Source organism: Pteropus vampyrus, unplaced genomic scaffold (genome assembly GCF_000151845.1).
Source record: "Pteropus vampyrus isolate Shadow unplaced genomic scaffold, Pvam_2.0 Scaffold202, whole genome shotgun sequence".
Lineage (NCBI taxonomy): Eukaryota > Metazoa > Chordata > Mammalia > Chiroptera > Pteropodidae > Pteropus > Pteropus vampyrus.
In genome coordinates this window covers 691,275-717,179 of record NW_011888983.1, presented here as the reverse complement: position 1 = coordinate 717,179, position 25,905 = coordinate 691,275, and the positions used below count along the sequence as shown (strand labels likewise).

Genomic DNA, 25,905 nt, shown 5'->3' with positions numbered 1-25,905 from the left:
TTATAAAAACGTTGATCATTCTTTTCTATTTCTCGCTCTACACTCAACATACTTAACACTTTATACATCAGAACATTACAGTGACATGCTAGTAATGTAGCACTCAAACTGTCTTCTCTTGGAGTTATTTAACTTAAATATAAACAAAACATCAAACTGAATACTTAACTGACATATAGTTCTTTCAAATTTGGGGACTTAACCCTCTACAAAATTATTTTGCAAACCAGAGACATTTTAAAAAGTCAATAATGTGGTAAGTGAAAAAAGTGTATCAAAACATAAAGTAATGATCCCAATAGTGTAAAATATAAAATATGCAAAGGCTATTGTCTATCTGTTCTGGATGATGAGTACAGATTATTTTTTAAACTTTCTAGAATTGAATAAAATTTTTATACTCAGAAAAGATGTTTAAGTAAACAATTTGTTTTTAAACAACAAATGAAAACCTGAAGTTTGGTTTTAATGTCTTTAAATCATTTAAACTTATATTAGCAGGTAAAAAAGGGAGATTAAGAAATCATAGACATTTATAATTATGACTACCAATTACAAATTCTTAACAAGTGTTGCTGAAAATTATTTTCGGCAAAAACCCAACAAAACTACAGAGGACAAACTAAATCTATATGCTAATTAAAATTAAAAAGCAATTATGAACCAAGAAATTATTTGGGTGCAAGTGATCAGTCATTTGGAGAAAAATAAAGTTAAATACATATATCTTACATGATGACAAATTCCACATGATTTAAAAATTTAAAGAAAATCTCCAAACTATAATGTATTATTTTAGTAGAATCAAGAACAGAAAATTATCTTTAGAACCGCAATGTGAAAAAGGCCTTTATAACTGTGGCACAAAACTCAGAGTCATAAAAGGAAAAACTAATTAATTTGACTACATAAACATCAAGAATTTCTACATGGCATAAACCACAACAGCAAGATAAATTGGGGAAAGTTTTTCTGCTCTTAACAGAAAAAGGGATTGATTTCCCTAATGCATAAAAGAGTTTTTACAAATAAGAAAAGGCTTGTAATCCAACAGCAATGGAGCAATGGATATGGATAGGCAGTTTACAGAAAATAAATAGAAATGGCGTTTATACACATGAAAAGATGCTCGCCCCTCACTCAGAATGAGAAAACTAAATTAAAACTACAATGGGGAAGTTCTCCTAGCAATCAGATCAGCCAAAAGTTTCATAACATTGTGCTGGTGAGAACAGATGAAAAAGAGGCACTCTCTATATTCATTGCTGGTAGATGCAAAATGTTACACCTAATGAGGACAAACTGATAATATCTATCAAAATTACAAATGAATATACCCTTCTAAACAGCAATTCCACTTCTAAGAGTTTATCTTGTGTGTGTGCACGCACACGCGCACACACACACGCAAAAAAATGACATTAACAACTAAAGCACTGTTTGTAATAGCAAAAGTCTGGAAATAACAGGTATGTCCACCAATAGCAGACTGGTTAAGTTCCAGTACATCCACTGAATGGCATACTATAAAAAAGATGAAGAAGTGTTCTTTCTTACATACTAATATGGAAAAACCTCTAAGATATTAAGTGAAAAATCTAGAAGGATTTTAAAACTTATAAACATATTACTTATGGGTAGCTGGAGTAGAGAAATAGGACACTTTTTACTGTATAGTCTTACACTTTATTTTTGAACTATGTGAATTTATTGCCTACAGTAGTCTTCAGTTTCAGTTACCTGTGGCAAAACCACAGTCTGAAAATATTAAATGGAAAATTCCAGAAATAAACAATTCATAATTTTTAAACTGCTTGCTGTCTGGGTAGTGTGACAAAATCTCACACCGTCCTGTTCCATCCCACCTCAGGCATCAATCTTCTTTTTGTCCAGCATATTCACACTGTATAAGCTATCTGCCCCTTAGTTACTTAGCAGCCATATCAGTTATCAGATCAACTGTCATGGTACTGCAGTGTTTGTGTTCAAGTAACCCTTACAGTAACTAACACTATGTCACAATGCCTATGTCATTAACCTCACATCATCTCATCACTAGGCACTGTATCATCTCATATCATCACAAGAAGGGGGAGTATACTACAATAAGATATTTTGAGAGAGAGTGAGACCACATTCATATAACTTTTATTACAGGCTATTATTATAATTGTTATATCTGTAGTTACTATTAATCTCTTACTGTACCTAATTTAGAAATCAAACTTTATTATAGATATGTATGTACAGAAAAAAACATAGTATATATAGGGGTCAGTACTATCCAGAGTTTCAGGCATCCACTGGGGGTCTTAAAATGTATCCCTCATGTAACTACTGTATTCAAAAATCAATTTTTAAAAATACATAAATGAATAAGTTTACTGCCAGAATTATTAAGTATCAAAGTTAGTATCTAATGTGGATGTTTATTTCACATTGAAATAATATTTTAAAATTTTAAAATTTCAACTGAAACAGAAATTTTAATTCAAATAGTCTTTCAACTTACCAATTCCTGTGATCTCTTTTTTGATCAGTTGTAGCTCCATGTGTTGGATTTTTATTCTTACTAATAAGAAGTAAATTTTTCCAACAATCACATCCTTTAAATGATACCTTTGGGGAAAGAATATATCTCACTATTTAAAAAACAAACAAAAAAGTGAAATATGTCCTGAAAAGCTTTATTAGACATCTTTAGATACCTTAACTTAGACTTCTTATTTACCATTCAAGAATACCACTTGACTATTTATATTGTTTAATGTTCCCCTTTTTCAAAAAAGTCTTAATAATTTTACAGTATGTGCCACTTACTGACAGGGATATGTTCTGAGAAATGCACTATTAAATGACTTCGTTGTTGTGCATACATCATAGCATGCACTTACACAAACCTAGATGGCTTAGCCTACTACAAACCTAGGCTATATGGCATTCCACTGCTGTATATGCAGTCTGTCATTAACTGAAACAACATTATGTGGTGCATAACTGTACTTTAAAAATAAGGCATCAAACTTTTACTTGACCATCAATATACCTCAGAAGAATTAGCTTGATTTTTGTCCTCAGAGGTTAACTTAGTTTCCAAAGAACTTAAGCATGAAAAATTAAGATGTTTATACTTGAAATATCCATTTGGTGTATGGAGATGTTTTTGAACATTAAATACTAAAAGAGAATTTAGTGTCATTATGACTCCTAGGGCTAGAATAGTGCAGCTAACAAATCACCTGGCTTCGAAGAGAGAACCCCGAGTTGTTTGTTGCTATTAACATCTAATAATCAAAGACCTTTCCTAGATAACTTGAAATGAAGTAGTATTAAATCTTAGAATTCCTACACTACCCAGGGGCTTTTTGGCTTTCACCCAGGTTTGGATTTCAAAATAATATCCCAAGAGTTGATTAATGCAATTATGTCAGTCTGAACGGAGGCTTCTAGTGAGAAGTTTTTAGGTCCTTAACTATCTGATAATTTTATCAATAATATAATGTAAGACTCTGAAGGCATGTATATCACATTTTCAGTGAGATAAACTGGGGGGTGGCAACTGATAGAAATCATGGAACAGAAGCGTGCACGGGAAGGGGATAAATGAGTATACATCCATTTCTTCAACAAATAAACTTTAACAAAAAAATAGGGGGAAACCTATAAATGAGATTTAAGAGTCAAACATTTAAATGCAATGCATTTGGATGCACTGGATTTAGACAAATCTTGTTTAAATACTGATTTGAAGAAATCATGTGGAGAAAAAATATTTATGAAACAATTAGGGAAATGTGAACACTGACTGGATATGTGAAGATATTAAGGAATTATTAATTTTTTAGATATAACGGTATTGTGGTTATATTAAAAATTATACATACTTTTTATGAAATTTTATGTCCGGAATTTTGCTACTGAAGTGTAGGGCTGAATACAGACAAATCTGATCATGTGTTGTTAACAGCTGGAGCTAGGCAATAAGTACATGAGGATTCATTATGCTAGTCATATACTTTGGAATATATTTGAAATGTTCCATAGTAAAGATTAAAAAGGCATTAAACAATAAACAAAAGAGCCTATTTCTGTAAAAATATGACATATATAAACATATATTCCTTCCCATCATGGAAAGATATATAAGAGGATATTAACTGTGGTTAAATGGTAAAGGTGAAAATATGTAAGATTTTACTTTCTTTGCCTTCTCTACATTGTCAAAATTTTCAACCATGAAAATGTATTTATTGCTTATGTAGTCAGAAAAAAAGTATTTTTGTTTAGTTTTAAAGAGGTGACCAATGTCTACAGCCATGCCTCCCTGAGCAAGCCCAATCCCGTCTGATCTTGGAAGCTAAGCAGGGTCAGGCCTAGTTAGTCCTTGGATGGGAGACCACCTAGGAAGAGCAGGTGCTGTAGGCGTAAAAAAAATAAAAAAATAAAGGATTGTAAGCTGACAAGGTCCTTGCAATCTGTGAGGTCAACCAAAGGTTGCCTCACCTTAAAAAAATAAATAAATAATAAAAAATAAAAAAATAAGGTGGTGACCAAGCTAAAGTGATATGATGCCAGTAAAATAAATTTTTACCGACGTAAGGAATTAGCTGCCTTATGAGATGGTAAGATCCTCTACAAAGTGGCCAGAGACTTATCAAGAACAGAAGATGAATGACACCTGCACTGAGTCAGATGCCAGACCAAACTCCTAAAACTTCTTTCAGCTCAGATTCTGTTGGTCTCTTAACATCAGATTAATGTCAATACTATCTTCACTTTGACCAATTTACAAACACTTGAAAAGCTTTCTTATTAATTTTCCCTGAACATTTAAATTATGTTTGTGAAAGGTACTTACTTTGATTTATTATATTCAAATTCTATGTGTAGACAATCTTCAATGCCCACTTCCATCTTAATAGAGTTGTTAACATCAGGATAGGTGGCAAGCTGGTGAACAATAAGATCATATTCTTTTACCAAGTCTGTCAATCTTCTTACTATTGTCACTTTAAGAAAATACCTACAAAGTTAATGGAGAGGTAAGTTAAATCTCCTATGATAAATTTCAGTGTTTTAAAAAAGCAAACATTAACTGCAACTCTGCTTTCTTCTCCTGAAACTCCTTTGTAATCAATTTCATTTACTTCACGAAAGTTCTAAATTTTTTAAATAAATGCCCCCCCATCATGAAAAAAAAAAGTTCAATTTTAAGAATAGTGTACATACTTTTTAGATAAATTTACAGTGCCACTATCAAGCCTACTGAAGGAAATCTCTCTAGATCAGTCCTTAACCATTATACTAAATGAGATCTGTTGGGAAACTAATGGATTTAGAAGGTAATTCCATTTACACAAAAAGTGAAGTACCTAAGGGATGATTCATAAAACTTTTCATAATAGGTTCTCTATATCTATAATGCAAGAAAGCTCTTATTACTTCAGATCATCATTAGCCAGACAAAACATTTTTTTTTTTTAATCTTAAGTCTTCCAGCCCAGAATTATAATTAGAAGTTCTAACAAGACATTCAGTAGTAACCATTACTTTCTGGTTTGGACTATGTCTACAATTTCTAATACACTTATTCATACCTCAAGCGAACATTGGCACCGATGTAAGATTCATATGGCTTTTCAACTTGCATAAATTCAAAATCATAACTTCTGCTCTGAGTCAGTTCTCCAGGTAAGGCTAGTTCTTTCACTAGGTTTACAAATTCGTGAGTATTACTCTTGTCATTGAAAAGTTCTAAGAAAAGAAGCAAAAAGACCAATTACATTTACTATCATTTCATTAAAACCTAAATTTCTACCTCCAGAGAAAATAAAAATGAATTCATCCCTTTAAATGTAGTTAGGGCTTGCCCAATATGAAGCCATTTTAAAAGACACATTCCCAGCAATTATTTGAACTCCCTTCAAGGCAAAAAGCATTTTGTTGTTTTGCTTTAGTTAGGCAAAATATTACCTTGATAAAACTATAATACGTAAAAGACTAAAATCAACTACCAATTAGTTACTGTAAGTTGCTCAAGTATAATTTCATCTAGAATAGATACGTAAATAAATACACACCCATCCAAAGCTTGATACTTTAAAAATGTAAAGTAAAATTTAGAAAGCTAGGTTTAAAACTAGCTATGTATACAGTATTATAAAGACCTATTTTTTCTGAATCTACAGTACCAAAAGATTTATGCAGCTAAACTCCTGTTAAATCAAGAATGTCTCTGGAAATATATGTATGGAAATGTACAAAAGTATACTGATGTAAGTCAAGAATTACACCTTTCTTTTTCATATAAAATTTTCTGTTCATAGGTGAGTCTGGCTACAGGCACTCACTAGGTTAGAAAGACAAATGGCATGGGTAATTAGAAAATGACAGATGACGGTGACATGTAATTTTGACTAAAGCTGATGAAAAAATGTAGGCAGATGGAAATTTCAGTGAGTTAACTAATTTACCTGAATTATTTTTCAAGGCTGGTAGCTTACATAACTCCTTTCATTTTTAGTAATTAATATTAAAGGCAGAATGAGTCAAGTATCATTTAATATAATTAAAGAAACATGATTTAATTTTTGTGAAATAAATGCTTTCATTATGCAAAATCAATTCCTTCCACAGAGCTAAGCTCTAATTCAATTATTTAAGTACAAAATCCAACCCTCTTCAAACTTGGTTACCAAAGGGAAAAAAAAGTAATACTATTTTAAAACTCACCAATTTGACCTACAAATTCAATTCTAATTCCTTGGTGCTCTAGCCTCTTTCCAGGTTGCTTAAAGGCTAGGTTTACCTGCCAAAACATGAAATTGTAAGAGAAGTTAATCCTTTGAGTGGGCCTACGAGTAAATTCCTTCCCAATGAATGCAATGTATAAGTATTTCAGGTATTCATTTCTGAAATTTAAGACAACATCACACACCTAGATCATGATGACCTTATAGAACCAGAGAAAGTATAACTTACTCGTATACAATCACTAATGAACCTATCACTTAAAGTATCTGCTTTGTTAGGAAGGAATTCTTTACAGCTGAAGAACTATAAAGACTCAATCAAAAAAAGGGGAAAACTTTCAACTATTCAAATGTGATTTCTGGTCAAATAGTTAAACAATTCTACAACAATAGCATCTTAATGTAAGGTAATCACTAATTCCAAGAACTAACCTAAAAGATCACTTTCAGCGTTTTGTAGCCAAAACTATATTGTTATAATTCCTAACCTTAAAAGCAATGTTTATTGCCTTGACTCTGCTACTCATCCTAAAAACAGAATGTCTAAAGTATTTTGAGTATGATTTATCTTATATACTTCTGAATATAATCTCAAATTCTCCAAATTCATTTCTGCCAAATAAAAAGCTTAATTTTATAAATTTTTAATTTGACAAAATATCTGTAATGTACATACATATTGAAAATCAAATTCCAAATGTTTAAGGATTATCTAACAAAAGGATTATCACTTCCAGGTCTACTGGTAAAGTGTCTTTAAAGTTTCACTTTCAAACAATGCTTCTCAAAAGATAAAAGAAATCAAGGACCAATAAAAACAGAGGTCTAATTACTTCTGCTTATAAGTTATACAAATTAAAATATTCACTCTTCCATATCTGTAACCAGGATGAGTTAGTTACTTGCCTTCCAAATTAATACCTCAGAAAAAGAAGTAAATAATTAAATTGTGGTACACCATATGATGGAATATTACTGAAGTTTAAATAAGGTCAAAGAATTTTTAATGATGTGGGAAGATGTGCATGACATGTTACGTGAAGAAAGCATGGTGAAACTGTACATAAGTATAATGCCAATTATATTTTCTAAAACTACAGAAAAGAAATACTCTTAGCAGTTACCTCTGGAATGTACAATTATGGGTAATTTTGTTTTCTTTGTAGCTTTAAGGTTTTTTGGGTTTTTTTTTTGTTTGTTTGTTTTGTAATAGGCAAGTAATACTTTCAAAGTCAGAAGAATACTTAAGAAAATAAAAGGTAGTACTTAGAGATGCTTCGCATATACTAACAAGTTGAATTTTAGGTTTGAGCCACAAATAAAACAAGCGTAACTCCCAGCTGTTTCATATGCCAGGCAGTAATTAGAGCTATTCTCTAATTTGTACTAATAAAGCACACAGAAAAAAGTATACTTTAAATAATGTCTACTGGGCAACAGTTTATGAGAATGCCTGTTTGAACATAGCTATAGATATATTTTTTAATTTACAGTTCTTCGAAAAACACTTTGAAACTACACTATTAAGGTAGAAATGAAAGCTGTTCTGTTTTCTCATCAAACTGCCTAAATTCGCAATGTTCCTTGATCTCCCACTAATATTGAAATACAGTTGCTCTTAAGCCTAATGCAAGCTATTCTGAAATCTGAAGGATCCTAGAGTTAGAAGGCATAATTAAGCATTTTGTTTTAAAAACTATTCTATTCTGCAAGGAACATAGAAAAATAAATGAAATTATGACAGTGAACACGGTTAAAGAATTTTAACATCAACTCAGGTATATTTTTATTATAATTTCAAACTGAAAAGTTGCAAGAACAGCACAAAGAAATCCCACATAAACTACTCAGATCTAGCTTATGTTTATATTTTGTCCAATATGCTTTATCATCTTCTCTCTATATATGCACATAGATGCATTACATACATGAGTTTTTTTCCATAACCAAGAATAAGTTGGAGACATCACGCCCCTCTACCCCTAAATACTTCATGTATACCTACTAAGAAAATATAGTTTGGCTTACATAATCAGTGCAATTATAAAATCAGGAAAGTTAACATTCCATAGTCTATATTAAAATCCCATCGACTGTCCCAATAATGTACTTTATATCCTTTTTCCCTCTTGTCCAGGCTCCAATCCAGGATTACACATTACAGGTAGTTTTTATGTCTCTTTATTTTCCTTTAATTCAGAACATTCTTTAGTAGCTGCCTTTCTTGACCTTGATGCTTTTTAAAATCACAGGTCAGTTATTTTATAGAATGTCCCTCAATTGAAGTTTGTTTGATGTTTTATCACAATTAGACACAGCTTATGCATTTTGACAAGAACACTACAGAAGTGAAGTTGTCTTTCGCAGCATATCTTATTAGGAAGCACATGATGCCAGTTTATTCCAATACTGGTGATATTAACTTTTATCACTCTACCAGGTTTCTCCAATTTAAAGTTACTATTTCCCCTTTGCTATTTTTTGTTTCTTATTTAATTTTTTCCTTTTAAAAAATTTATCTATTTAAATTAGTTTAAATATAGTACATTGGTTAGACATCTATACAGTTCATAAAACAAGCCCCTCAATGGCTCCCTTCCTCCTCTGACCCTCCACCTAGCCATCATATTAATGCTAACTGCATTCCCTCTGCCTTCCTCCCATCCCCGTGACCAACTATCAACTAGTAATCTGTACTTTTTAACTCCTCACCCCATTCTCCCAACCCTCCAACCCTCCTCCCCTTTGCTATTAATAAGTAATTTGAGTAGAGAAACTTGAGACTATGAATATGTTTCAAAGGCCATGAAAACAGAATGTAGGCAAACAATCTATACATAAAATATATCCACTGCTCTAAGAAGCCTATCTCAAAGCCCATTCTTCAGTATATAATATTCTATAGATGTCTCAAATTAAGCTGTCTTCGAGATCTATTTAAAAAGTGAAATTCATCTATATTGTGTTCAAGACAAATATATCAGTGTACTCATGACATTTATAGTGAGCACCCAGATATTTGTACATTATTATTGCTGGATATAATAAGTTTCCAACTGCTGCTAGAAGAATATGGTCCTTATTCATACTGATGAAAGATACCACAATAATATTCCTTGATTAAAGAACTAACTATAAATTCCTATAATCTCAGACTAAACACATGCCTTTGTTCACTTCTGCAACAAGAAATACATGCAGAGTTCACTATAGGTGGCTTGGCACCAGTACCACCACTTCGAGACAATTTACTCATCATTGACCAATCTAAAAGAATGACCTGGTTAAGAAATTATAACTTATGGACGTGGTTCCATAGTGTAGCTGTTAGCACGTCTGCTTTACATGCAGAAGGTCCTGGGTTTGTGCCCCAGATGGAGCCATGGACCATACCCTGGGTGCACCAGGCCCCCAGTACACTCCATGAGCATGTGGGAAGAGACGCCCCGCCTTCAGAAATCCAGTTCTTAAGGGGAAACAGTAACATCCATAGGTCAGGAGTGCAAGTGGAGGGGGGTAAAATTAAAGAGGGAAAAAAAATCTGTACCTCAATAATTAAAGTCAGCAAGACTCAAAATTACTCAGAAGGCATAGTGATACAAGCTGTATTTTAAAAAGAGGAAACCTAGGTTATATTCTTAAAGTTTAAATAATTAAGGATACAGTCTAACTGTCCTGGCCTGAAGGAAGATTTGTCACATGAACCAAAACAGTTAATATTCTAAGGATAAAAAGAACCTGAGCAAATAGCTTTTAAGAATGTCTCTATTAATATGGTGATAATCTAAATATTTCCCCAGTTGTCTTATGAACTACTTTGAAAATTCTCAAAAAAATTTTTGACAGCAATTATTTTAACTATAAACAATATTGCTACAATAGTCCTAAGAAAATTCAATGTGGAAAGAATATCCTCTTCAATAGTGCTATAACAATTGGATATTGACATATAAAAGAATGAAGTTGGACCCCTACCTCACACAATATACAAATATTAACTCAAAATGGATCAAAGACTTAAATGTACAAGCTATAATTACAAAAGTCTTAGAAGAAAACATAGGTGTAAATCTTCACTACCCTGGATAGGCAATGGTTTCTTGGATGACACCAGAAGTGTGAGCAACAACAACAACAAAATAAACTAGACTTCATCAAAATTTAAAACTTTTGTGCTGCAAAAAAACACCATCAAGAAATTAAAAAGACAACTTATAAAATGGGAGAAAATATTTGCAAAACATAATAAAGGACTTGAATCCAGAATATATAAGGAACTTTTTACAACTCAACAATAAAAAGACAAATAACTTAATTTTAAAAAATGGTCAAATAGGAATAGACTCTTTTCCAAAGAATACATACAAATGGCAATAAGCACACAAAAAGATGCTCAATATTATTAGTCATTAGGGAAATGCAAATCGAAATCATTATGACATACCACTTCACATCCACTAAGATGACCATAATAAAAAATACAATCATAATAAAGTATTGCCAAAAATGAGAAGAAACTGGAACCCTTATACATTGCTGGAGAGAACACAAAATGGTACTACTGCTTTGGTAAAATTTGGCAGTTCCTCTAAAAGTTAAACAAAGTTAACATATGATCCAGCAATTCCACACCTAAGTATACACCCAAGAGAAATGAAAACATATATTCACACACAAAAAATGTTCACAGAAGTACAGCATTATTCATAACAGACAAAAAGTGGTCATCCAAATGTCCTCAACAAATACACTTGATGAATGGATAAAGGGAATGTGTATATCCATATACCACATGGATAGATATTTGAATAGTAATCAGCCATAAAAATGAATGTTTTGATATATGCTACAATATGAACTTCTAAAACATTATGCTAAATGGAATTAAGGCACAAAAAAATAAACTTTGTATGACCACTTATTGAAATATCTAGAAAGGCAAATTTATAGAAAAACAAAGTAGACTAAAGGTACCCAGAGACTAGGAGAAAAGGGAAATGGGTAGTTATTGCCTAACGGGTACAAAGTTTGATTGGGATGATGAACAAATTTTGGAAAAAGTGGTAATGATTGCATAACATTGTGAATGTAATTAATGCCACTGAACATGCTAAATGAAAGGAGCCAGACACAAAAGGCCATATATTTCATGGTTCCATTTACATGAAATGTCCAGAATAGGCAAAACCATAGTGAAAGAAAGCAGATTTCTACATTAGTGGTTGATAGGTAGGTGCTTAATCCATTTGAGCTGCTTTAACAAAATACCACAGACTGGTACTTTATAAACAATAGAAATTTACTGTTCACAGTTCCTGGAGGCTGGGAATTTCAAGATCAAGGCACCAGCAGATTTGGTGTCTGGGGAGAGCTCGATTTCTGGTTCACAGACAGCTGTCTTTTCACTGTGCTTTTATACGGCAGAAGGTACAAGGATTTCTCGGGAGTCTCTCTTATAACGACACCAATCTTATTCATGAGAGCTCTGTCCCTATGACTCATCACTTCCCAAAGCCTCCACCTCCAAATACCATCACACTGGAGAGTAAGTTTCAACACGTGCATCTTATAAGGACACAAACATCCTGGAACCAAGGGGATAACTGCTAATGGTATGGTGCTTCTTTTGGGGTGATGAAAATATTATGGAATTAGTGGTGATGATTGCACAACTCTGCAAATACAATAAAAATCACTGAATTGTACTTTTTATTAAGGTGAATTCTGTGGTGTGTGTATTATAACTCAATGAGGCTATTTAAAAAAAAAAGAAAAAGTATATGTCACAAACAGATCAATGGAATAGAATAGCAAGGCTGGAATAGACCCACACAATCTCTTATTTATGACAAAGGTGATACTACAGTACAGTGGCGGGGAAAGAATGGCTTTTCCAATAAATGTCCTGGGTTAATTAGATATCCATATGTTAAAACTATCCTTGAATCCTATGTTACACATACAAAATCAATTCCATGCAAACTGAGGATGTAAAAAAAAAAAATTTATAAAAGAAAACAGGAGAGTATCTTCATGATCATTAGGTAGGCAAAGACTTCTTACTTCTTAAATAGGTTACAAAAAGCACTAACAAAAAGGAAAGTTAACATTTGTAGTGTGTTAAAATTAAGAACTATTCATCAAGACGCCATTAAAATGTGAAAAGTCAAGCCAGAAAGCATGAGAAAATCTTTACAATGCACATACAGAGGAAGGATTCTATACTGAGAACACAAAAGATTCATCAATAGTATACCAAAAAAATCCTCAACATCAATAATTAAAAAGTTGACTGAGTAGAAAAATGAGACCCCCCCCAAAAAAAACTTTAATAGGCAATTCACAAAAGATAGTAAAATGGCCAATAAATATACAAAAAGTTGCTCAACTTTATTAGATGTCAGGGAAATGTAAATTCACACCATGTCAATCAACAGAATGAGACAACCAGCCACAAACTGGGAGAAAATATTTGCAAAAGACACATCTGATAAAGGACTGTTATCTAAAAACAAAACAAAGAACTCTTAAAGCTTAATAAGAAAACAAACAATCTAAATTTTAACAGGTACTCACAAAGAAGTTATACATTTGGCAAATAAACATGAAAAGATGTTCAACATCATATTATTAGGGAATTGCAGATTAAAACTATGAGATGCTATTACACACCTATTATAATAAACAAAATCCAAAACACTGATAATACCACATGCTAGCAAGGATGAAGAGCAACAAGAACTCTCATTTATTACTGGTGGAAATGCAAAATGGTAGCACTACTTTGAAAAAGTTTGGCAGTTTCTTACAGAGCTAAAGATAAGCTTACCATACAATCCAGCAAGTGTACTTGTTGGTATTTACCCAAATGAACTGAAAACATATCTATACAAAAACCTGCACACAGATGTTTATAGCAGCTTTATTCATAATGCCAAAGACTTGCAAGCAAACCAAGATGTTATTCAGTAGAACAATGAAATATTATTTGGCACTTTTTAAAAAGATATGAGCTATCAAGTAATAAAAAGACAGAGGAACCTTAAATGCATATTATTAAGTGAAAGAAGCCAACCTGAAAGGCTACATACTGTATGATTCCAACTATATGACATTCTGGAAAAGGTAAAACTATGGTAACAATGAAAAGATCAGTAGTTCTGGAAGCAGGGAAGGAGATGAATAGGAAAACAAAGAGGATTTCTAGAGCAAAAAAAAGTACCCTGTATGATTTTATGATAGGTATATGTCATCATACATTTGTCAATATCCACAGAATATATAACACCAAGAGTGAACTCTCAGGTAAACTATGGATTTGGGTTGACTATGATGTGTCAACATAGGTTTGTAGGTTCATCCTTGGTTAAACAAAAATGTACCCTTTTGGGAGAGTGCTGCTGATGATGGGAGAGGCCATGCATGTGTAGGGGCAGAGGGTATGTGGGAAATCTCTGTAACTCCCTTTCAATTTTGATGTAAACCTAAAACTGCTCTAAAAAAAAAGTCTTTTAAAAAATCTGGGGAAAAAGTATGCATACAGCAGCTCACGTCAGAAGTATCATAAAAAAATTTGTTCTTGCTTTGGATGAGATGTCAGACCTCCCAGATCTCCAAGACTGTATATCATGTATTAAGGATTTTTATGTAGAAAATCCTACAATGCAAAGCCAAGTTTGGAAACCAATGATTCAGTCCAACCTCAATTTACAGGTGAGATCCAGAAAGTTAAATGGCTGCTCAGAGTTACCTAAGACAGTGGTAAACTTAAGGCTAGATATTCCAAACTCTATCCCAATGATCTTTTTTTTGTACTCAGATATTTCAGAAAACCTAGACTGATGTGGTTAAGATTTGTTCTTAGTGATCCATGCTGGGTCACAGATAACCAATGCTTGTTTTCTTTTAAGCTTTCTTTTCAAAGTGCTTATAAACCATATTTAATAACCTATTCTAGAGGTATGCCAGAAATCAATAAAAACAAATTACAAGAGTAGCAAAAAAAGAAAAAAAGAGAGAGAAAAAGAAAACTAGACATCATGTACTCCCGGATGAAGACACACACCATCACCGGTATTCTTGCCAAAAGAATCAAACTTGAGTCTGATCAAGCCTCTGGATCCAGCTGCCAATTTACAGGCAATAACTGTATCATGAGTACGCAATCACAGAGAACTCTACAGTTCAAATGGCCCAAGTCCTTCAGATAAATTACAAGGAAAAGAAAGGGATGAAGAAGGAATCTGAGAGTAAAAGAGATTTAAAAGCTGTATTTTTTTTTAAAGGAGCAAGACTAAACAATTAAGAAACATGGGAAATTTATTCTTATAAAAGTCAGTGTAGTGGTTACTTTTGAGGGGAAGGGGCTGTGATAGTGATGGAACATACGGCGTGGCTGGCAAAGATCTTCTTGACTTGAATGTGACTACAAGAAAGTATGCCTTATAATTTTTGTTTTGTGTCATTTTCCATATGTTTTATTTCACAATAAAAAGGTTAAAAGTGAAAAAACATCTCAGGTCAATAAATAATCAGATTCCAGATATAATATCTTTTGAGCAAAATATTTACCTATAAGAGATTTATCATTTTTTTAAAGGTACTCTATAGTTAGGTCTACATACAAGCCCTAGCAATTCTAAAAATGTACTTTGAATACCAGCTATTTTTTTAAAAACCACACTGAAGTAGTTTTATTTCCTTAAATATTCCCTTCTTCCTTTATTTATCCCATAAACATTAGCCATGAACTCCCAATTGGCCCAGATGACATAAGATTATTTTAAACCAGTCAGGGAATGTTCCCTACTACACTTAAAAACAGTAAATAAACAAATCAAATACTTAGTGAGAGCCTATTATATAAACAAATTATAATGTACTTTAAGGAAGCACAGTCTGATTCTCTAACCATAAAAAGCTTTGAACCCAGAAGGAGATTTACTTACTTGTCAAATCTATAAATTAAATATCTGAGATATTAGCAGGTTCAATCTCTTCCTGGAAAGAAGACTAGATTGATATTCCTACCTTCTCCAACTCCAATATATTAACAAGTCTTCTTTACCATAGACCAAACACTATTTCCTTTACTCTTCTTTCACTTGACATGTTCCATCCTTTTAATAATTCTCGCTCTCTTTTTGGCGTCTTCTCTTTCCATTTTTTAAGGAAGAGTACCAGAAAAGCAAAGTTGAAAACCAAAACATTTATTTCCGATATGACACTAAAACAGCAACAGAATGTGGCCAAAGACCAGAATAGACAATGCAACAGAATGGTAATAAACCTAAGTCCGACCTATCTAGTAACCAAAGAAATGCTAAATATATCATTTTGGCTATCAAAATAGCAAAGATTAAAAAGTGATCATATTCAATGTTACTTTGGGAGAAACAAGACATTATAAGTGGACATGTGACTTGATGCAAATTTTCCACATTAATATGTATTAATACCCTGCATGTCTTCTGGTCCAGCAACTCACTTCCAGGAATTCACTCTAAGGAAATAATCTTATCCTAGAGAACTTTGGAGAAAAATTTATGTATACCAAAGATATGATGATAGGTTACAAGACATCTGAAAAATAAAAACTACTAATTATCCAATAATAGGGAAAAAGTATGCTTAATATACTACATATACAAAAACATTAATTAATGCACAGACAAGGGAGAAACACACTCAGATTTGGACAGTGAATTCTTTCTATATGATGGGACTATAGATATTTCCTAAACTGTCCACCATGTGTCTATATTACTTTAATAAGCAGAGGCAAAACTCTCATATTTTACATTGAAAAAATTATTTCACATGTTTTATAGCTTGATTTTGTCTGTGATATTACCATTCCTCAGTATCATAGACTAATGATTATTGATCATGTTCTCTAAGGTATAAGAATAATCTTATACATCACTTGATAAGTAAAAGGGGAAAAAGTGAAACATTATAGACGGTATCACAAATGTATGTGACCACTCACAGACACGTTCAAAACATACTTAAGTCCTCTATAGGTACAAAGAAATGAGAGACACAATAGTAGTAGTACAGAGAGATAAGCTACAAAGAATGAGAAACTTTTAGAATGGTATACTAGAGAATTATCCTTAATCTCTATAATTCAAATTTATGTTACAGGAGAATCAAATTTTGCATAGATTGCAGTTCCATTGATGAAACTGTCTAAAGCTAATCAAGTGCAGATAGTCACAAAATTTTTCATGCAATTTAGACTCTGCCCCTGCAACCCTTCCAGTTTAAGAATCTTTCCTGTAAATGTTCTAATGAATCGAGGATTTTAGCTGACCCTCTGAAAAAAAAATCCATCTGTAATAAAATCATTCAAATTCAGAAATAGCACAAACCACTTTGATGACTACTTTTGACATCCTAAAACTACGTAATTCTCCCAAACAAATGATTTACCTTTCCTGAAACAGATTCCCCATCATAGAAAAGATAGTGTTTTTCTACTTTTCCATCTTCAGTTTTCATTTCCGCCATCTTCCTGGTTTCCCCATCATTAAGGACAACATCGATCTCACAAATGGGACCAAAAAAGCCACCAAGAAAACTCTGAAATAAAAGAAAAATGCTCATAATTATCATGTTTTGTCAGCCACTATGTTTTATAATTCAAATTTAACTATCTATAACCTACAGTTAAACAGACTGCAGATCCGTAAGGAAATAAGAACATATCAAATTCTACATCAAAACTAAAATTTAATACACCACTGTGTGTACAGTTAATACTATACTGTACACTTATAATCTGTTAAAAAGATAAATTTGTGTTATGTTTTTACCACAATAAAGAGACAAAAAGAAAACTAAAATTTAAACAATGCAATAATTTCAATCATTTCCATAGGTACCACTATAATCACATACCAAAAATCTAAAAACTTAATTCTTAACATCTGGATTTAAAAGTTACCATTAGTTATACCTCTATGAGGTTCTTAGAGCAGAGCTCATACAATCCAAATTACTTATACAAATCCAAATGCATTATTACAACGTATTACCTCCTGTAAAATCTGCTATATAGGTCTGAACAGCATGTGTTACATTGTGTAAGCTCTTGAAATAAAACTGGCTCTAACAGAGAGGAGTAATTAAATTTGTGTTAATTTTTCCAAAGAAAATGTGTAAACCTATTCTTTAAATCCGAATATGACAGAACATTAGTGACAAAGATCAACTGCTCATGAATGTCAAAGCATATTAGTAATAATACATAATCCATTAGCAATTCAAGTATCAGATATAGTTGTGGATTATTTTTTTCACTAATGAAAGCTAGTCTTCTAGTCTTTTTAAAAATTTACACAGAGGGGAGTCTCAAGAGATGAGAGGGTGTAATGAGTCTCTCCATGGCTGTATCCATGTGGGCACTGTCTGCCAGCCATAATCCACTCCCCCCACCAAATGCCACAGATACTAAAATAGACAAGTGCCTTAAAACAAGACGTTTCTAAAAGGCAAGCAGAACTATGAGACTGTGAGAAAGAAGACCGAGGTGGAGAGAAAAAGCTCTAAACATTGTTGAACAGCTTTTAGAAGAAAATATTATAGAAGAATTCTTAAGGGAGTATGTATGTGTTCAATTGACAAATTATTACTTTTGTACAAGATCTTTAAATCTATGTAACCTGAAACTTTCTTGCATTATTGAAATCTCTGAATCTGTTCTCAGTCATCACATGCAGGAAATACGCTATATAATTCATGCATTTTAAAATAATCAATGATGCATTCTTTGTACAATGACTTTAAACGCTTAATGAAAAATATGTATTTTACCCCTTAGTAGTTGTTTAACCAGTCTACTAATCTCACTTGTTTTTCATTATTTGGACTAATGATACCAATGTCTTTTTCATATTCTATATGTTGTCCTATTTTAGTAACAGATTATTTTTGTTAATGCAGTTCCACTAATTTGGATACTCTAAAACCTGAAATATAGATCCTTTATTTTAAACATAACAAGAAAACTATAATCTGCACTAATTTCTGCTTTAATAGTTTTATTGCATTAAAAAAATTTTTTTTATTATGGTGACATTGGTTAATGAAATCCAGTAAGTTTCAGGTGTACTGCATTAAAATTTTGCATGGAATTTCTATTATATCCTCATAATCCTTAAGAGAAATGGAAAATTAAAACTCAGAGCCTCTACTGCAAAAATAATTCTTAGTGTGGCTCAGAGACTTTTCTAAACAAGAGGAATATAAATATGACAATATTTAAATTGCTATAGGTAAACTGCATCGGAATCTGCATACATGACTCTAAAGACAAACACAATGCAGAAATGCTTTTCAGTCCCTGCAAAAACAGAAAAACTTCAAAAATAATCTCGAGTTGAGATTATTTGAACATGAAGATGTCAATGGAAAATTTGATGTTGTTATAACTATCACCTCACCATTCTCCTGTAGTTTCTTGCACAAAAATTTGTTCAGGAGTCACCTCTGATAAATGTTAAGATCATGCTTTAAAAGTTAGCTTTAATTATATCTTATTATTTTATGTAATTTATTTTTGAATATTTTTTAAATATCAGTAAAAAAAAATTTACAGAGAACAGTCTCCTATCCTTTTGTCCTACATCCCTTCTTACTCTGCCCTAACACCAACCAGTGATCTCTTAAAAACATTAATCTGATTATATCATTGTTTAAAATCCTTCAATGGGCTGGTGAGAAACAAGTTGGCATTATCAGGTAAAGCTAAGATATACATATCCCATGACCTAGCAATTACACCCCTATGTATCTACCCTAAACAGAAACTCTTATACACGTCAATCAGAAGACAAATATAAGAATGTCCACAACATCATTGTTTACAATAGCTCCAGTTAACAATCCAAATATCCATCAACAAGAGAATGGATACGTAAATTTTAGTCTATATTCATACAGTGAGCAATGCAATGAGATACAACCACATACAAGGATGAATCTCACACACATAATATTGAGTGGAAGAAGCCACAGAAAGAATACACACTGTATGATTCCATTTATTAAAAAATCAAAAACATGTAATGTGCATTATAGTATCAGAAGTCAGGAAGTGCTTGGAGAAAGCACAAAGGGAGCTTCTGGAGTGCTAAAAGTGTTCTGTTTGTTTTTATCTGAGTGCTTGATAAACAGGCATGTTCACTGTGAAAATTTATCAAACTGTACATTTATCTGTGCATTTCTATACAGCTAAATTTTACTTCAATGAAATGTTAAACATACACTGTATTCCCTCACATGGCTGACATGTATATGGCTCTATTCATTTCTCCAGCCTCACCAGCCTCAAATTGCATCAAATTTACCAGTCTCCTTCTTGTCCTAGACCAATTATCCTTAACCTAATACATCCTTTGCGCCTCAGTTTGACTCATGTCCATAAAGAGGCTTTCCCTAACTTCCTAATCAAAATTGGATTCTCCAAATTCAGGTCTCACAACACTACGTACTTTTACTTCTTCATTTAGATGACAGATACTTTATCCATGACAAATAACTTATCCTTTGCTCATCACACAGTGTGCACCATTTAGAAGGTATTAAAATACCTGTTGAATATTAAATTAATTTTGAATAAACACACAATGTCCTCATAATAAAAAATAGATACACAAATGAGTTAAAATCTTGACTATTTGGCAAAACTAGCCGTCTCCCAAGAAGTTAGCATTGGTGCAGTGGCAAAGTCTAGAGCAACGAATTTCCATTATGGCTCAGTTCTGTCCTCAGGTGGCAGTTATCAGCAAACAAGCTAATGATCTTCCTAAGGCTAGCTATGTAGGTCACAGGATGATATTACGATCAAAGGAGATAGTGTTTTCCTAAATTCTGAAATTGCTTCTTTTATTAAGTATGTATTAACAAAAGGATTATAATTTCAAGAAATCAACTCAAAGAACTGCCAAATTAGTACTTTTGACACACTGTAAAGACATAAACAGCAAATTTTCCTTCTGATGTTTTCATCTTCCCTGGCAACATTACAAATTACAATCTCAAATTTTAATCGGAAAATTGTAATCAGAAAACTATTCTGAACAAATTTAGAAAATGAAAAACATCAATGATAAGTCACATACTCTGTCCTTTCCTAGTTAGCTTTCATACCCCAACTTACGACTTAAAACTTATTCGAAATGGTGTTTTCCCCTAAGTACTACAGAGTTGAGAATGTACAGGAGCTCAAAATCAGTCAGCTGATATTTACTAATTATCAACTATGTGCAAAGCTCTGAGCCAAGGGTGTGTGTATGCAAAAGGAGCAATTATGAAAGTGCAGAAGACAACAGCCTCATTTACCTTATAAAATAGAAGCACGAAAATAAAATTTAATTTTCTCATTCACCCTTAATATTTCTAAGATCTGCTTCCAGGAAAAATGAGACTTAACTATAAAAATTGTTTTACAGGTAAAAGAAAATATAATAGTAACTTTTCCTCATTCATGTATTTAACACAGAGAGCCGAACTTGGAATTTAAAAGCTGATATTAAAAGATCAAGTAATTAAAAAAATAAAATGCCAAAATTGCCACTAATTAAAATAATACTTAAGATTCCTATAAAACTTCACAATAGCATGATTATAAATAAGTCTTATTTTAAAAATACATAAAAATGAAAAATTCCTATACATTAAAATATGTAAAAACTATGTGTTATCCTTTATTATTTTCTGCATGCATTTAATATCACATAACTAAAAAGTACTTATTTTTCAATACTATCAAAACACTAAGATTGGGAGAAACCAGAAGATATTTTAAAAGCCTAGATTTGCACATGCAGAATAACAGATTGAGGAACTATAACACTTTAACAAGGTTAAGTTAATGACTCCATGAAAATTTAGCACTGGGTTAACAGCAAGTTTTTTACATTAGGACATATCAAAAATGAACTAGTCTTACTAAAAGCCTCCAGAAAACTATGGTTGTCTTACATTAACAAGTAAACAGAGAGAAAAATATATCTGAGGAAAGTTTGTCTTTTTTGTTTTCTTTCTAAAAGGAGTTGGAAGATTCTCTACCCAGTCTCATTTGTAAAGTTTTTATTTCAAGATGTGCATCTTCTGTCACTTCAAATCAAAGTCATAAAATTAAACACTTTTAAAAGTGTTACACAAATTATAATACTTCTGATCCATAAAGAGGTAACAAAACAGAATGCTGAAGGCTTGGAAAGGGAATAAAAATTGTGAAGAGGGTTAGAATACATTAACATAGATTTTTTGATGAAATTACAAAAGGTAGCTTTTTTCTTTTTTATTTATTCATTTTTTTTTTTTATTACGGTGACCTTAGTTAACGAAATCCAGTAAGTTTCAGGCATACAAATCGACAGTAAGCCATATACATACATTTCATTGTGTGTTCACTGCCCATAGTTAGATTTCTTTCTGTCACCACATATTTGACCTCTTTTGCAGTTTTGAGATCTTTAAAGATTATTCAGTTGTTCTGGAAAAGACACCTTCAAGCAAGCATTTAGAATGATATTTTCAGGAGCAATTACAGACAATTAAAACATAAAAGTCGTAAGTAGTCTTTAAATAAATTGACTGCAATACATGACTATTAAAAAATTATAGCAATTATTTTAGTTTTCTAAAAACGTGGGCTAAATCTCCTATCACTGACTTTAGGTTAATTTAGGATTTTTTCATATAATTTGTAAACCTAATACTGAGATTTATCATCTAGCAAAATTACATATGGATTCATTAAAAAGCAACACATTTTTTAGGTCTCACTGAAGAAATTTCACTAGGTCGAGTGGATGTAAAGAAATGCAACTCAAGGTGAGACAGAGCAGGCTCGCAAAATTTATTCACTTAGGCTATACACAAGCAATGAAACAGCAAATTTTCATACATATATTACGTGTGCCCATTTCAGTGTTATAAAGCCTTACAATTTAGTTTATGTCGGATGCATAATTTGAAAATAAAATAAACTGCTCCTGAACATAATCCTAAAGCTTATTTAAAATAATTTAATTGTAAGCAAAAAATAGGACGGCCTTTTAACTTTTCTTTGCAAATTATATTCAATTAAAGAAGTATTCCTTAACTCCTAAATAGGCAAGGTCCTCCAATACTTCTTTTTAGTAATTTATCACAACTGTAATTTCCGAGTTAAATAATTACATAAATGTTTATTTCCCTCTATATTGTAAACTACAAGAGAGCAAGGGCTGTTTCAATCTCGCTCACCGCCCCTGAGCGCATCTAAGTAATTATCTGTTGAATGAAAGTAAAAAAGGCTGCAAGTGTAAAAATGAAAACGTCTGTCTTCACCTGTATTTCTTCAAAGTAACTTAAAAATAAACCTAGCTTGGTCGTTAGCCAAGTCTCATGTAGTTTACTGAACCGGTGAGCTTTGGGAAACCAGGGAGTATAAGGAGAGCACACAGTAGGCGCTCAACATATGCTTTCTAAATGAAACGAATAAACGAGTATTACCACAAAACGAGCCAAATGAGCTGCCAACACAGAAAGTTAAACGCCATCGCGCCCACACTTTTGCTTCCCACTAACTGTGGTTAAGAGTACTCTGATTTTCCTCCCTCAACTCCCCAGGCCATTTTAACATCCCAAAGCGTTAAGTTTCTAGAAATGGCTTGGGAAAGGAAATGAAAGCCAATGCTTAAACCAGCGGACACAAAACTTAGTCTTCTGAGTTAAAGACGGTCCCCATTCCAACGTCCTTTTCTTTCTCATTCCACAAGTGTCAACATCAGGCTAAACTAGGGTCAAGGAAATCGCAGAATATCACCATATTCAGGTTTAAAAAAATCAGTTTATCAAGCTCGTGACACACGGGAAGAAAGTAACCAAGTCCCGTTCCCATGGGAGACTCGAGGGTCACGCCACCTGAAGGGAAGCGAGGCTGCCCCGGAGGAGCAGAGGGACTGGCTACCTTGGAAGGGGAGGCGGCGGATAGCCCCCGCAGAGGCGGGGCCCGAGTACCCAGCCAGGGCCCCCACAACCGATCGAGGAACGCCGGCAGAGGTTCCGACATAGCCAGGAGAGCTCAGCGCCGCCCGCAGGTGCTCGGGCCTCTCCCAGACCTGGAAGAGACGGGGCCGCCCGCACTTCCTCGACCCCGCCGTGGCCGGAAAGGCCTAACCCGGCTCCCGCCCCGCTGGCCTGTCCCCTCCTGCCGCTCCCCGCGGCCCCTCCCGCGACGCCGGACCCGCCGTTGGCCGTCTCGCCGCGCGCTCCGGGGTGAAAGCTGAAGGCAAGCGCGCGGGCCGCCGCGCACTCACCATTGTTAGCGCCTAGCCGCCGTGTCCCCCCCACTTCACTCTTCCCTCAGGAGAACTCCCAGTCCCGGCGCCCCGTCACGTGACCTCGGGCCGCGGACCGCACGTGACCCCTCCCTTCCTCTCCTCCCCTCCCCCAGCGCCGGCCTCCTCCTGGCCTCTCGCCCGCCCTACTGGCTAGCCCGGCCCAACGAGGGGAGGCCGTTTGGAGACCGGCCTTGTACTCCACCCTACGGCGAAGGAGGCGGGGTCACTGTGGTGTCGTAAAGTGGGCGGGGCCTGGGTGGCCGTAGGCTCCCTAGGTCCTAGTCCTCTTCTGTCACGTGACGGGCCGTTTGCTGACGCGCTTTTATGCCGCACCTGGTTCCTCTTCTCTCTGAAAGTTTGAGTAGCTGAGAAAGGAGGAAGGTGGGATTTGTTTCGGGGGTGCTATCTACGGGTGGGTTCCTGGCCCCCGAAGGGAAGGGAAACTACCCGAGTCCCAGCTTCCTTAGGCCTCGCAAGAGACGCTCTCTTAATCCAGGAACGAGGCATTCTTCCACCTTTCTCGATCTTCACCCAGCTCCCTCTCCCTTTGAAAACTCCAGGGCTCTGAGAAGTTATTAGCTTTGTTGACTCTAAAGAGACAACCAATAGAGAAAGATGTTAGGGTACTACATCCGTTGCTTCCTAAAGTACACGGATAGCCCTGTGAGCTCTCCACTTCGAGCTTTAGGGGGCTCATACATCAATTGTACCGCCCTGCTACATGCTTTAAATTATGTATGTATTGCGTATATACATAAATTATATACAAGGTAAAATGTATTACAGCTATTTATGTCTTTCCCCCACTACATGGTGAGTCTTCTTAACTGTTTATTCCTGGTGACTTGGTCCTTAGTAGGTTTTCGTTGATTGTATGAGAAAAAGTGACAGTTACTCAAAAGTACAAATTGGAAGAACCCCCAACGAAAAAAAAACAAACATCAAAAACCCCTATAATTATGGTAAATGATTGACAAGTAGAACCCAAAAAGTAAAAAGAATAGGAATTAGAATTTACGTGGATTATATACTAGTTCCCCTATGTAACAATATTTATGCTCATATGTGTAGCTTTTCTTTGCACCAGGCAAGAGTAACATATTCACTATCATTCAATCCGTGTTGGACTCTAAACTCAAGGACAAAGGCTGTTTGGTGTGTCTTTGTTTCCCTCTATCCCAAGCACCTAGCACAGTACCTGGCACTGTGGTGGGATATAGATGGGATCTTTAAAATAATCTTATAAAGTTAACTATAACACTTTCATGATTATAAGTTTTTATTATTTATTTATTTATTTATTACAGTAGAAAAGAAAAGTTTTATAAGAAGGGAAAGTACACTTCCAGACATGGAAGCGGGCTTGAGCAAGAAGCGTGGCTCAAAAAGGCATGATTATAATTTTTTAGATCCTTACTATGTACCAGGTACTGAGCTAATCAGATCTTATACATTGCCTCATTTAATCTTCACCACAACCCTATGGGAAAATATTGTTAACCTATAGAACAGATAATTATAGCCCTTGTTTATTGATCAATCACTCAATTACATTGTTCCAAGCACTTTACATACATTAATTTATTTAATTTTCTCAACAAACCTATAGGGTAGGCACTATCATCTTCATTTTAAAGAAGAGGAAACTGAGGTAGAGAGAGGTTAAGTAACTCACCTAAGGTTACCTAGTTGGTAAGTGACAGAGCTTTGAACCTAGGTGACCTGGCTCCAAAGTCCACACAATTAACCCCTTTACTACATTGCTCTCCCTAGACAAGCTTAGCAAAATTAAGTAACTTGCCTTTAGTTAG

At 33.9% G+C, this 25,905-nt stretch overlaps 1 protein-coding gene, 1 long non-coding RNA gene and 1 pseudogene across 2 annotated transcripts in view; 2 read left to right on the top strand and 1 right to left on the bottom strand.

Moving 5' to 3' along the window:
• LOC111746792 overlaps window positions 1-13,792 on the top strand; it is a 26,364-nt gene extending 12,572 nt beyond the window's left edge. Inside the window, exon 3 of the long non-coding RNA XR_002783263.1 lies at window positions 12,065-13,792. This is a non-coding gene — a long non-coding RNA (uncharacterized LOC111746792). The remainder of the gene's footprint in view (window positions 1-12,064) is intronic.
• Window positions 1-24,209, bottom strand: part of VPS26A (VPS26, retromer complex component A) — a 31,331-nt gene extending 7,122 nt beyond the window's left edge. Inside the window, exons 1-6 of the mRNA XM_011372152.2 lie at window positions 24,071-24,209; window positions 17,190-17,339; window positions 6,733-6,808; window positions 5,598-5,754; window positions 4,859-5,023; window positions 2,513-2,619 (exon numbers count right to left, since the gene is read on the bottom strand). Coding sequence (XP_011370454.1) covers window positions 2,513-2,619; window positions 4,859-5,023; window positions 5,598-5,754; window positions 6,733-6,808; window positions 17,190-17,339; window positions 24,071-24,073 — 658 coding nt within the window. The 5' untranslated portion in view covers window positions 24,074-24,209. The remainder of the gene's footprint in view (window positions 1-2,512; window positions 2,620-4,858; window positions 5,024-5,597; window positions 5,755-6,732; window positions 6,809-17,189; window positions 17,340-24,070) is intronic.
• On the top strand, window positions 4,307-4,425 carry LOC111746828 (annotated as a pseudogene).
• Window positions 24,210-25,905: the final 1,696 nt, after the last annotated feature.